Source organism: Anser anser (assembly GCF_964211835.1).
Source record: "Anser anser genome assembly, chromosome: 3".
Taxonomy (NCBI): domain Eukaryota; kingdom Metazoa; phylum Chordata; class Aves; order Anseriformes; family Anatidae; genus Anser; species Anser anser.
Genome location: NC_139722.1, coordinates 23,297,169 through 23,311,353, shown reverse-complemented (window position 1 = coordinate 23,311,353; position 14,185 = coordinate 23,297,169). Strand labels below are relative to the sequence as shown.

General features: G+C 35.9%; 1 protein-coding gene across 14 annotated transcripts in view; it reads left to right on the top strand.

The window, feature by feature from the left end:
- CSMD1 (CUB and Sushi multiple domains 1) overlaps positions 1-14,185 on the top strand; it is a 1,157,973-nt gene that overhangs the window by 1,089,746 nt on the left and 54,042 nt on the right. For all 14 annotated transcript variants that reach the window (XM_083828025.1, XM_083828026.1, XM_083828024.1 and 11 more), the window contains one exon: positions 3,682-3,855. In XM_083828025.1, coding sequence (XP_083684151.1) covers positions 3,682-3,855 — 174 coding nt within the window. The remainder of the gene's footprint in view (positions 1-3,681; positions 3,856-14,185) is intronic.

Genomic DNA, 14,185 nt, shown 5'->3' with positions numbered 1-14,185 from the left:
TAACTTTATCTGTCTCTTTCTCCTTTTTTCTCCAGGCGTAGCTTCTTTGTCAAGTGTCGTCTTACAGAGCTTCTCCCTCATATTTTTTTTTAGTAAGAATACTAATGGTCTAATTTTTTTCTTTGCTGGATAAAGCTGGAATACTGTTCTGATGGTAACTGCCCATTTTTCCAGGTTGGCCTAATATCTGTCAGTGCAAACCCAGGCCCAGGCATAGTACTGGATTATACTACATCTGTTAGAAAAATATTGACTTCCTTATTCTCTCTTTTGTGTTGTTGTTGTTCTTAAATCATCTGCTTTTGAAAGTATATATATTTTTTTTTTGACTCAGTCCCACTCTACTTCCTTCCACATTTGTGTGGCAGGTCTTCTGACACTTTCCAAAGCATCAGCCATTTAATCAGTCAAGTCTGATTTCTCTGCTTATTATTTTGCTACTTTATTGTGTGCTAGCATTTATTATTGTTTTTTGGTCTTAATAAAACTCCCAATTTCTATATAATTTTGGTTATTTTTAATGATCGTTTACATCAATTATTTCTTTTTTCTTTTTTTCATTTTCAAGATGTCTATAATTCAGACAGAAGTATTTTAATGCACACAGAGATAGAGTCACTAAGACGATCATTTTTTCTGTTAAAGATGTTAGTATCTTTGTTTCATTGCTAAGAAAATATATTACTGATAAGTCATTAGATTTCAAAATGTTCAGTACTTTCTTATTTCGACCTGTATATAGCTGCAGGAAATATCTGCCAAATGTCATTGTCCTTTTAAAATCCTATTGATATCTTCAAGTGATTTATATTCATCAAAGGAGAAATGCCACCAGCTTGTGTTATTACTTTTAGTGGATTAATTTTACCATGCAGTGAACAAAATCCCTTCAAAAGAAAAGGGGAAAGCTGGGAGGGGTGAAAGGGGAGAGTCAGTTCCTTCCTGAATTGCTACTGTTATTACTGTTCTGAGAAGAATCAGCAGTAGTTTCTGTTTTTACAGGCTGCCTAGCAGCAACATGGGTTTATTTTGCTTATAACTGTCAGACTAAAGAACTATACATACACCCCTTCCCCCGCCCCCCCTTTTTTGTCAGCAACCAAGCTTCAGATGATTTTCCCACTTTTATTTATTTATTTATTAAAAAATCTAATAAAAATGTCTCAGCTATTTCTGAGAGGGAAAGTGGAAACATAGTGCTTACCAGTGCTAGAAACGGGCTCACTAATGTAATACTGAAAAGTATTACATTACTCTGAGTCAGAGTCAGTATTACTCTGACTAAGGAATATGAGTCAGACACTAAAAATACACCAGGGGAACCATAAAGATGCTGCAGGCTGTACCCCTGAAAATCTACTATGAGTTGGGCTACGTTTTGTGATATGTTTACAGTTTATGCATCCTTTCATATTTGTAATTGGCTTGGAATGGAATTTCAGATTTCTAAATACTAGACATTTTAATCTTCAAAAAACATTATCTAAGAAAGTATTCAGAATACTCCACACATGACTCTTTTATCTTCATTTCCTATGCTCCTTTATCGTGCACAATTTTTGACACACGTGTTTCCCTACCTCAGTATTGGGTAATCCATTAGATCATACTTTGGGCTAAATATATTCCAAAAGATCTATTCACTTGATAATTATTGGGAGTTAACGTGAAAGGTGAAGATCTCTGATTAGTTCTTTGTGAGTAACAACACAACAAAAATCAAGACAGTGACTTTCTTTACGAAAAATATATACTGTATTAATATTGACTAAAACCTCTTAGTTATATAGCATACTTCAGGGTCTAAGACTGATACTGTGTTAAAGACTTCAGAATATACTTGGGATTTTTATTACTTTAAATGGAGAGATCTCTTTGCTATGTTTCCAGTATCCACATGACATATTTCGGACATATGCATTTCTGCATGCATAGGACAGTTCTTTGTATTAGGCAGGAAAAGGGGATTTCTTATTCACAATTTAGATGTCATAAAACCACTAGTAATAATCTTTAGTTGAAATGTGTTGGGTACTACTTAGGTAAACAATATTAAGAGTTGACTGTATAAAAGCCTAATGATGATTGGAAACACTATAATGCCAAATTATCTTTTTTCTTTTTCTTTTTTTTTAATTACAAATATGTTTTTAAGTACTTGCTACTGTGTGAATCCAACTACTTCAGTGTTGATCAATCAATAGGTCAAGAATATCTATAAAACTAATGAAGCAACAACAAACCAGATCCTGTGGCTAGAGTCTCAGAATCTGAGATCTTTAGTTTTTGGGAGGCATCAAAAAAACAGAATCTGTCAGTAGTAATGATGTCTAAAGAGGATCTGACCCACAAGAATATGTTTTTGTTGAAAAGGACAATTGAGCAGAATTATACTTCATTATCAGAGTATTTATACAAGACCTAATTTTTGTATTGTAAGAACCCGTGGCATAGAATTTGTTCAGGAAACTGTAGAAATTTTATGGTAATAGCATTTTGTAGTTGAATAGTTTGTCATATAGGAAAGATAGTGACTGTGAAGACAGTGACTACAGAAAATATTTTAGTTATTGAAACTTTATAATCTGTAACAGTCAAAAAATGCACCAGCTGGGCTAGAACAAAGTAGATCCTATGTATATACTCACATTTTATTCTGATGCTTAGGGTATCATCTTCAAATGCTGTGAATGGAATAGTGCACAAAGGGGTTTAAGTGACTGAAGTAGATTTATTTGTACAATTTAAGGACTAAATACATAAATCTGGATACAGGAAGGTGTCCTATTTAATTTTCAAAGATCAAGTATTGTTGAAAATACTATTTCATAACTGAACTCTGTGGTAAAATAAAAGAAAACAGTAACATTATTTTTCAGGTGTCAGTTCAGTAAAGAAAAGAAAAAATAACAAAGAAATTAATTAGAAGGTATACCTGTGAATAGGATATTTGCTTAGTATGATAGCCATTATCACCAGCACAATGTTGAAAAGCTGCATATATATATCTTTGACTTTCTTATTTTCAGTTGTCAGTACCTATGTTTTTTTCTATATTTTTCTGTGTTATTTTAATGTCTGGTCATGTGGAAGGCTACAGCTTAACCATTATAAAATATATAAGTATAATGTAAGCATATTAACAAACACATAATATGCATAATGGGAACGATTTAATCCCAACAATGATGTCACTACTGCCAAAAGAAAATCTAATTAAAAGGATTTAAACAAAGCAACTCAACAATTTTAGGAACAAGAATGCTTTGGAAGTCCAGAATGTTCTGAAGCAATACTTGAATTCAGTTTGTTTTACCCTACTAGATTTTGAATCTTGCAGATTTTTTTTTTAATCTGCATTATTAGGAAATATAGTGCAGTCTCAATATTTTTTAAGGTATAGTATGTATCAGTAGGGTGTCAAAATGCATGTACATATAATTATTTATATTACAACTTTCACCATAAGGTAAAAAGTAGATTCTGAAAGTCTTACAGAAAAATTAACGTTTTTTCCCCTGGCAGTTAAGATCTCTGTATAAATGCATCATATTTTTTCTTAAACTTCTTGCATAAATATAAAAGAAAATTTCAGAAATAAAAACAGCTCCAACCTGCAAGTGATTCCAGGAAACAGTACTTTTCAGTTAGTTGCTAGCATGCCTATTTTTCTTTTAACAGCAATCACATGCGGACATCCTGGGAATCCAGCTCATGGAATGACTAATGGCAGCGAGTTCAATTTAAATGATGTTGTAAATTTTACTTGCAACACTGGGTACTTACTCCAGGGTGCTTCTCGAGCACAGTGCCGAAGCAATGGGCAATGGAGTAGCCCTCTACCAAACTGCCGAGGTAAGAAACTTTCCTGTTCATTCTCTGTTCTCTAATGTCTTATTTCAGGTATTATCCTTTAAGCCTGCCTTCAAAACACTGGGATAAAGTTCAGAAAACTGACCTTCATGACCTTATTGCTTTCTTTATTCGAGTTTTTACATTTCTATATTGGAAAAATGAGTTTGCTAAATATTGGGGAAGCCTTGGGTTTTCAGTATTTGACCTCAGAGTTTTCACACTGTAATCCCTAACATTTAGTTTAGAGACCCATAAAGTCTACTTTATATCACAAAAGTTATATTACATTAATAAATCAGTCAGCTGTCTAGCCTGACTTATGTGCACTGGAAATTTCCATAAATGGTCAATTACTCCTATTGAAAGATAGGCAAATGAATATTCATGCATCAAAACACTATTATTTCTTCTGTATTTCCTATTTATGGCCACTGTTTTATTTGTTTTTCTCAACCTTTGTCTACAGTTGCAGAATATGAAGCTAATATTAGACCTTTATTGAGATATTTATCAGACCACTAATATCTGTTCATTGCTCTGCTGTTTTGATGTTTTATGATCCAAAATAATTTGTACTGGTGTAGTAAATGCTTTCTCAATGCTCAATCCAGTAAGTTGCTGATAATATTTAATAATATGGTGAAAAGTTTTCTTCTGAATCACTAAGAAAAGATATCTTCTTGTAAAACATGCAGATTTTCAGAGAGGTGAAAAACAGGACATAGGGGTGAGACACATAAGATATACTGGAAGATCTCTAGAGCCTGGAGAAAAGGTTTTGAGATTTTGTACATAGTTTAGTGGTCTTTTTGTGAACTCTCCAGAAGGAAATTGATTTTAATGAGCCTAATTTAAAAATGTTCTAACCCCACTATTATGTCATCTAGCCCCATCTTCCCTTTAGTGCCAACCCATAAATTCTCAGTTAACTCCTCATCCATCCCCAGACAGAGTTCCATTCACTCCAGCTGATCATTCACATAGAGGACGACATCCCATTCTTTTCTCCCCTTCCTGTACTTCCTGAAGAGCCTATATCCTTCCATTCCAATAATCCAGTCCTGAGAGCCACCCCGGCATGTCTCCATGATCCCAATAAGATCATAGCCCTGCAAGCATACACACATCTCACTCATCTTGTTTGCTCCTCATACTGTGTGAGTTCATGTACAAGCACTTAAGGGGGGCAAACCAGCGTGTTTGGTTCATAGATAGGATTGGGGGATTTCTCCATAATGGTGCCTTTTAGGCATTTCTTTGATATTCTGCAAGTGTGGAAGGTGACCCTGCTTAATCCCCATTTTGTTGATTTTGTGATCCTTCCCTATCACATCAACCCATGCCCTTTGTTCAGCAACCCTGTCTATTACTCTTTCACAGGGCTGCTGGTTATTCTTTCCCTCCACTCTCATGCTAAATTTAAAGCCTTCCTTATGAGGTCATCCATCCTATTGGTGAAATAGCTTTGCCCTGTGTAGTGAGCTGGATCCCACCTCTCCTAAGCAGATGCTGATCTGCAAACTGGGTCCCTTTGTTATAGAACCCAAAACCCTGTCATAAACAACAGTTCTGTAGCCAATTATTGACATATCTAATTAGTGCACTTTCCCTGGCACCTTTTCCCCTTCACTGGCAGGATTGAGAAAAAAACACCACCTGGGCCTCTATACCATTTTCTATTGCTCCCAGAGTTGTGTAGTCACCTTTGATACTGTTCAGGTTTCACCTGGCTCACATGGAATAACAGAAGGGGTTAGTAGTCAGAGGGTAAGACAAGCTTTGGCAGTCCCTCCACAATATCACAGGTCTGGGCCCCCAAGCAGGCAGCAAACCTCTCTACTTGAAAGGTCATAAAATCATAGAATGGCTTGGTTTGGAAGGGACCTTAAAGATCATCTAACTCCAACCTCCCTGCCATGGGCAGGGTTGCCAGCCACTAGATCAGGTTGCTCAGGGCCTCATCTAACCTGGCCTAGAACACCCCCAGGGATGGGGCATCCAAAACTTCTCTTGGCACAAGGGTTCCAGTGCCTCACTACCCTTACAATGAAGAATTTCTGCCTAATGTCTAATCTAAATCTATCCTCTTTTAGTTTAAGACCATTCCCCCTTGTCCTATCATTATCTACCTGAGTAAAGAGTCCTTCTCCATCCTTTTTATAAGACCCTTTAAAGTACTGAAAGGTGGCAAGGAGGTCTTCCCAGAGCCTTCTCTTCTCCAGGCTGAACATACCCAGCTCTCTCAGCCTTTCTTCATAGGAGAAGTCAAGTCAACAGATGGGTGCCTCTGTCCCCTTCAGCAGGTAATCACCCATTATTAAGACTCCCTGTTTCTCCCTGGTGGTTTTGTGTGGTTTAGGGTTAGGTGGACCAGATCCTTTGCTTGAAGACACATATGGCTTCTCTTCAACTTTGAGGGTGGTAAATCTATTTCGTAGGTGTAAACCTTTAAATGGGTCAGGAACCTTCTTGGTGCCAGAAGCCACCAGCTTCCATCTTTCACAGAATCATAAAATCATTAAGATTGGAAAAGACCTTTAAGATCATCTGATCCAACCATCGCCATACTACCAATGTCACCCACTAAATCATGTCCCTAAGCACCATGTCCAATCTTTCCTTGAACACCCCCAGGGATGGTGACTCTACCACTTCCCTGGGCAACGCGTTCCAATGCCTGACTGCTCTTTGAGAAGAAATGTCTCCTAATATCCAACCTGATCCTCCCCTAGCGCAACTTGAGGCCATTCCCTCTAGTTTTATTGCTAGTTATCTGTGAGAAGAGGCCGACCCCCAGCTCCCCACAGCTTCCTTTCAGGTAGTTGTAGAGAGCAATAAGGTCTCCCCTGAGCCTTCTCTTCTCTAGACTAAACAACCCCAGTTCCCAGAGCCGCTCCTCACACAACTTGTGCTCCAGGCCCTTCACCAGCTTCGTAGCCCTTCTCTGGACACATTCCAGGGACTCAATGTCCTTCTTGTGCTGAGGGGCCCGAAACTGAACACAGTACTCGAGTTTCACCTTCTCCAGAGGTTGCACTTACCTTAATCACGGGCGTGAACGCTGTCTGCTTCTTTATTGCAGTTGTCTTTTGTAACTTGTCTTTAATTGCTGAAGGAAATTGCAGTCAGTAAAGTTGTGCTAAGGATACTAACATTGGGACTAAAATGATGTAATCAGTTCAGTTATTGGCAGCTTTATTATCTCCACCTGTTGGCTTATTAAAAATCATATTTTATTACAGTGGTTGTTCCTAAGAATAATAATTATCTTTGGTGATTAGCTCATCATATTATTTGAGAGATAGCTAATGCAATTTCAAGCTCAGTATGTGTGGAATTAGAACTTTCATTCTCATTAAAACGATACAGAAATGGCAATTCCCTCAGTCACTACCCTCAGAATTTATTCAAGTGACTTAGTTAGCATAGCAACTTAATTATTGAGGAGAAACAGGAATTAGTAAACCGTTCCTATTTAGGCTCATGTATCTTTTTTTCCTTGTATACTATTTTGTATCACTAAACTTCAGTGAACAGTCTTCTATCTCATCTGTGAAGCATTTTTTATCTGTTAAAAATAAATATTTTTTCACATATCCTGCAGTTTCGGTCCAGGTCTGCTCCATTTGACTGTCAGAGGCAGTTACATGGTTTTACTGACCAGCTACAAATAAAGACCCCAGCTACAAATAAAGTTATTCAGATACTTACATTGAGCTCAAATGTACACATTTATTAAAAAGAAAAGAAAAATAAGAGAAAAAGGAAAATGATGAAAATGAAAGTGATGATGATATGATATGAAAAATGATGTGAAGGCTAAGAGCATTATAAAAATAAGAATGGTGTTCTTTCAAAGGAATACAGTACAGAGCAGGCTGGTTCAAACCTCTGTGTCAGCCATGCATGTTCCCACAGAACACTTCTCTGCGTACATCTCCCTTGTTTAATTCTAGCTGTGTATCTGGACAAAGAAGTCTTCCCTACAGTCTTCCTAAAACCTCCTTTCATAATTACATTTACATCATTTCACTGTGAACAAAATTTGATACACCATTTATGAACTCTTATGAAATCATAAGGTTTTATGAAATAAAATAGGCTGAAATGATAATTTTACATACGGAATTAAAAAAAAAAACTAAATTTTACTAACTAAATGGCTTGTATCAAATTTCATTTTAATTAATTGTTTAGAACTTAACCTAAAGGAAGAAATAGAACTTCCTCCAGCATATACCTTTCCTTCTAAAATTGCCTTTAACTAACAAGTAAAGAACATTTTTATTAAAGTTCATTGTTAATGATCAGTTATGAGTTTGTGTACAAAGGGAGTAAATATTCCAACTCCTTGAGTATAGTACTGGGAAGGGATTGATGTTCCTGGCAAACCTGTATCGTTTAATTCAACAGAGATTTTACATACGACCTTTCTTTCAAACCTCAGTTGGGTTCACTTGAGTCAATAATGAACTTGGTTTCTCTTCACTGAGACTCTGCATGCAGTTGCTACAAAATATTGAATACTGCTTCAGACTATTACATATGATTATTTTATTTTATATCATTTATATTGCAAGAGAGTTACTGTCTATGCATAGGAAACCAATATTTTTAGTGAATAAAGGTAGGTAGTTCTCAGGCAGTCTTGCAGTGATACATTGCTGCTATGTATTGTGTCAGAAAAAGGTTAACTAGCAAGTTACAGGGAGCAAATTTACCAAAGAAAGTATGTTGAATTTTTTTTTTGCCTGCCAAAAAAATAGAACATACGAAAGATTATATATGCTACTTTAATGCCATGTGATAAAAACTCATATGAAACAAAGTACATATGTTTGTATAACCTATTGTGAATTGTAAAGCATTTAATTGCTCTACTGTGTTGTTTCCCCCCACTCTATAATGTCATTACTCTGATCATTTCACAGTGATTTCAGTGTTGATAGACACAACAGATCAGTTTGCTGCTGTTCTGGCAAACTCTTTTGGTATAGTGATTAAAACATTTAATTTGTTGAAATGGGATCTCTGTAAAGTATTTTTTAATATGTATTTTGGATGTCTTCTGAGGTAACATGATCACCAAAACACCTCTGTCTTGGAAAAACTTACTTTCCTAATATTTTTTTCATGAGTAAAAGAAGTGACTCATTGAGATGTTGGGATACTGTAAGATTTAAAAAAAAAAAAAAACACTTTTTTAAATTACTGAAGCAATGATATCTTTTTATTAATTATATAATATATTTAACATTTGTAATAGATTTACATGGAATGTTGAGTACACTGAGATATGGTTTCAAAATCATAATTTATGAGGTAGGAAATCTTCACTCCACATGGACTGTACCTTTGTTGTTATTTATTTGATAAAGAGCATGTCAGATAGTCAGCTTACTTGCCTTTAACCTGGAATCAAATGACATTTGAAAAATTCTGATTGCCAGTCTATGTTCTGTTTGGCAAATCTGGCTAAGCGGGACTTGATGCAGCCTGAATATGCTATACCCCAGAACTAGCTAAGAAGATACCAAATCCTAAAACAAATATGTTCAGCATGGAATTTTTCCCTCAGCAGCTTGGAACCGCTTTCCATTTTGTCTTTGGACAGAAAGCCAATCTCTGCACTTTATATGTTTCATAACTCTTAACCACAAAAATGAGAACTGAATCAGATGATCTTGTCAGGGCTCTGCACTCCTGATGGCACTGTAGGTCATTTTTTCATATATTATGTCTGAAGTAAGAACTAGTATGTTAAATGCCACACTTCATTACATCTTCTAGAATGCAAGGAATTGTAAGAAGGAGCTTATCTTGCTCTGTTTTCTTTGCTTTGGTATCCGATAAATTGTTCTATTGCTTACTACTGCTTATTACTGCTTCATAAGGCAGTTTCAGATTCATAATCATTGTCAGGAAAGTTTATAGGGATATTCTTTGTTACTACTATCCTTACAATCTGATTTATCTTCCTATAAATGAGATTAAAGAACTTTTCTCATCTTTAAAAAAAGATCTCATTAAGAATATTTCTTTTGAAGAGCTTAATTAGGCTTTTTATCTTACCAAGAATCTGGTATTTATGAGGAACTGTCAATTTCATCATGTTTTCTTTACTGGGTAAATAATTTGAACCAGTAGTAATACGCTCCACTCCTCAATTGACAAGAAATATAAACTTTTAGATGACAACTGATAGAAGGGTGGGAGAGTTTGGGACTGACAACTGATTCTTCTCATTCTAAGATAAAACAACTCTGGATTTAAGCAGTTTTCCATCCATGGTGGTATCAAGGATTCACATAAGCTGAGAAAACTTTGTGTTGTGTTTTGTTTTTCCAAAGCCAGAGGCCTTTGTTGTTGAGACTTCGGATATTAGGTACACCTAATCTATTCATGTTGGTAGTATATTATATCTTTCAGAAGGATATTAATTGTTATCAATTGCAGCTCATTTAAGTTTTGTAAATAAATAGGAGGGGTGCAATGGGAGATGCCAAACAATATCTGAGCTTTTTACCTGAAGCTGGCAGAGATACAGGATTTTAAATGACTCCTTTCTGGAACGTTACCTGCCTGGAGATCTGGCTAAGACATCTGTTGTGGTTTAGCCTTGGCAGGCAGCTCAGTACCACACAGCTCACTCTTCCCAGATAGGATGGGAGAGAGAATCAGCAACGTAAAAGTGCAAGAACTCAGGGGCTGAGATAAAGACAGCTTACTGGGTAAAGCAAAAGCCACATGCACAAGTAAAGCAAAACAAGGAATTCATTTGCTGTTTCCCAATGGCAGGCAGGTGTTCAGCCACTTCCAGGAAGCATGATACCACCTGTCATCCCCCTCCTTCTTTAACCTCACTTTTATCCCTACTTTTATTGCTGAGCATGACACCACATGCTATGGGACATCCCTCTGGGCAGCCTGGGCCAGCTGTCCTGGCTGGTCCCCTCCCAGCTCCTGGTGCACCCCCAGCCTCCTCGCTGGCAGGGCAGCACGAGGAGCAGAAGAGTCTTTGGCTCCGTGTGAGCACTGCTCAGCAACAACTAAAATATCAGTGTGTTATCACTATCACTATTTTCATCAAAAATACAAAACACAGCGTTGTGTGAGCCTCTACAAAGAAAATTAACTCTGTCCCAGCCAAAACCATGACAACATCTCAAAAGGTAGTAGAAACATATTTTGGTGCAACTGAATGGATGTTCACATGTGGAAAACAATGCTCTGATTATCAAAAACCTAAAGAGAAAGATTTTAAGACATGCTTCAGGAGTTGGTACTATTAAGACAAAAAATTACTGTGTTGATGCTACTTGTACATAGATGCCCTCAAATGTCTGTACACACAGAGAACACATCTAAAGAAAAGTGACAGGTAAGCACTTCATCTTTCTGATGTATCTGCAAGCAACACCAGCATTCATGCTTTGGACAGAATATCAAGAAGAACTTTCATACGTATCTGAGAGAAAAACACATGCATTTTAAATTAGTTAAACTGGTGATCAAAAACTGTATTGTTTTACAACATTAAACCAAATCAGTTGGAAGCTAAAAATAATAACTGCAAATTCATGGATTTTTTAAAAATATTTCTTACTCCAGTTTTATTTTAGTATAAAGCAAGTTAGTCATCAGAGCAGTTTGGCAGAATTTTTCCCTTAGAAACTATTAAAAAAAATGCATCTTTGTAACAATGAGAAAATATTTGGCATATTTATATCAATGGCAAAATATTTTGGAATACAATTAAAAGTGAAGTATGTCAGCTTTTATCTCACAAGTAAATATATACTTAATGAAATCTAGTGCAAATTATTAATGTTAATTTGTACTATTATCAACCACATTTATACTACAGTATTACAGCGAACACTTCTGTGGTCTAGGTTCATCAGAAACATGATACCAGGACCTCAGATTTTTGATAGATCTAAATGTACATAAAAACACTACTCACAAAGCACTTGGCTTCCTAAAGAAATATTTTAGAGTTATGGGTTATGTGGCCATATTCCCTGTGAAAAAATCACTCTGCAACAGGCCCACATTGAAAAAAGTGGCAATAAAAAATGATTCCTCTCTATTTGAGACTTTTGCAAAGTGAGCAGTTAACTATATTGAGCAGTTACCAGCTTTGTGTATTGTTGACTTTACTATGAACTTTACTAAAATTCCATAGGCTGGAAATATTGCAATTATGCTTTTCCAAGCAGTGCCTTCCTAGTCTATATTCATTTCTTAGAATTTGTCATAAATTCAGAGTGAATTATCTACTTTTATTCATTTTGAGTAGCAGTCTCTATACGTGTTCTAGATACCAACAGTAATGCAGTACTTTTCAAATAAAAAAGTTTGAAAACACTGTTGATCAGATATCAAAGTTTAAAAAAGAAGCTTAACATTGTTTCTGTCAAGGAAAAAAATGGAGAGAAAGCGATAGAAAAAGAAATGAAATACAGTGAACGATGTACTTTTTGATGATCATTCAACTTTTTAACAGAAAACTGCCTAAGGGACTCTGACAAAGTCTTTTCACTTCTTTGTCCTCAAGGGTTTGAATCTACTCAGTGTAAGGTTCTGAAGTCATCAGGGCAGACTTAAAGCATTCTCCCGCGTTTCTCAACAGACTAAATTGAGAGTGCCAGAATTCATTTCCCATGTAACCCTTGACAGCTGTCATTGAGAGAAAGCAATCTCCTACTCTCACCAAGATTTACAACTGAGTCCCCAGGGTGAAAGACAATCAGGGAAACTACTGCCTTAGTTCTGTATGCCAGCCAACTCAAATTCTTTTCTAAAGTACTCCTTACTGCAGCCCTTGTTAGCCACATCACTCTCATGTATACATATTTAAAAACCTTTAGATGGTGTTAAATGATACCACAAGCATAATTTTGGTTACTTTTTAGTTCAAGGGACACTATTCTTTTACATAATCATTTTATCAGACTTCATGTATTCCGGTATAACTTCATGCAGCTATATTGTTGCACAAAGCACATGCTTAAGTTTTACATTCAGTGACTATTCTGTATTTTATTTATCCCTGACTTGGCTAAACAACTATTACTGGTACAAGAATGAGCACTATCACACAGACAGATTGATTCTTTGGGACTATAACACTATTCCTCGAACAATCCATATTTCTGATCTGCACAGAAAATGAAGTTTTTCTGTTCTCCCTGTTGTGTTTCAAAGATAATTTGGTAAGAATTGTAAGAATTGCTTTCGGGTAGCTTTAGGGCAACATATCTTCATGAAATAATGGTCTCTTTTCTTAATTTCTATTGTTGGCTTCACAGAAGCTAACTTGGCAGGCTTACCCATTAAAACAAAGTTTCAATTGTAAGAAATTATATAAGGGGCAGCTCTTCTGAATATATATTATAAACAAAATCTGGGGAAAGACTTGAGTAATCCACAGGATGGAAAATAAAATGAGAAAAAATATATTCCTCTATCAATGTGCAAAACCTTCAAAACATTTTTTTCAATATTCTTTGCATTTTTGTTCTATTTGAATATAACATTCTGATACTACTATTGGAAGAATTTGGTCAAAAAGTTTCAAAGTTCTGTTTCAGCTGAACCAGTATATATTTGAGTGCAATATAAATGATGTTCACTAAATTGCACTGGGAAAAATATTTTTGTTCTATCTTTTCTACAAATTCTAAAATGCCATTTTACTCTTTATTTTTCTGCTTTTTACTTTGACAGTATCTTTATCTGTGCAGTAAACTTTCACTGCTTACTTTTATATAAAAAAACTTACCACTTTCATCTAGAAATAAAATAATCATTTTATGGTTATTATTATATAAATGATTATATAAAAATAATAATTTTATTTCTAGATGAAAACGTAGTTAAAGAATTAGTATTTCTGGAAAAAAATCTGGTTTACTAATTCTGGTTAAAGAATTAGTAATTTCCAATGACCTGGAGTTCTCATAACTCCCAGATGTGATTTGCACATGACTTGTAACCCATTAAACTCTGGTAGCATGTCTGCATATATATATATATATGTACATATATATATATACACACACATGTGGAAGGCCTTTTTTTTCTTAAAGGTTTGTGTGCGCTTGCAGCCCAGAAGGCCAGCTGCATCCTGGGCTGCACTGACAGAGGAGTGGCCAGCAGGTTGAGGGAGGGGATTGTCCCCCTATGCTCTGCCCTTGTGAGGCCCCACCTGGAGTGCTGCATCCAGGTCTGGGGCCCCCAGCACAGGAAGGATCTGGGACTGTCAGAGCAGGTCCAGAGGAGGGCCACAAAGATGATCAGAGGGCTGGAGGTACCTCTCCTATGA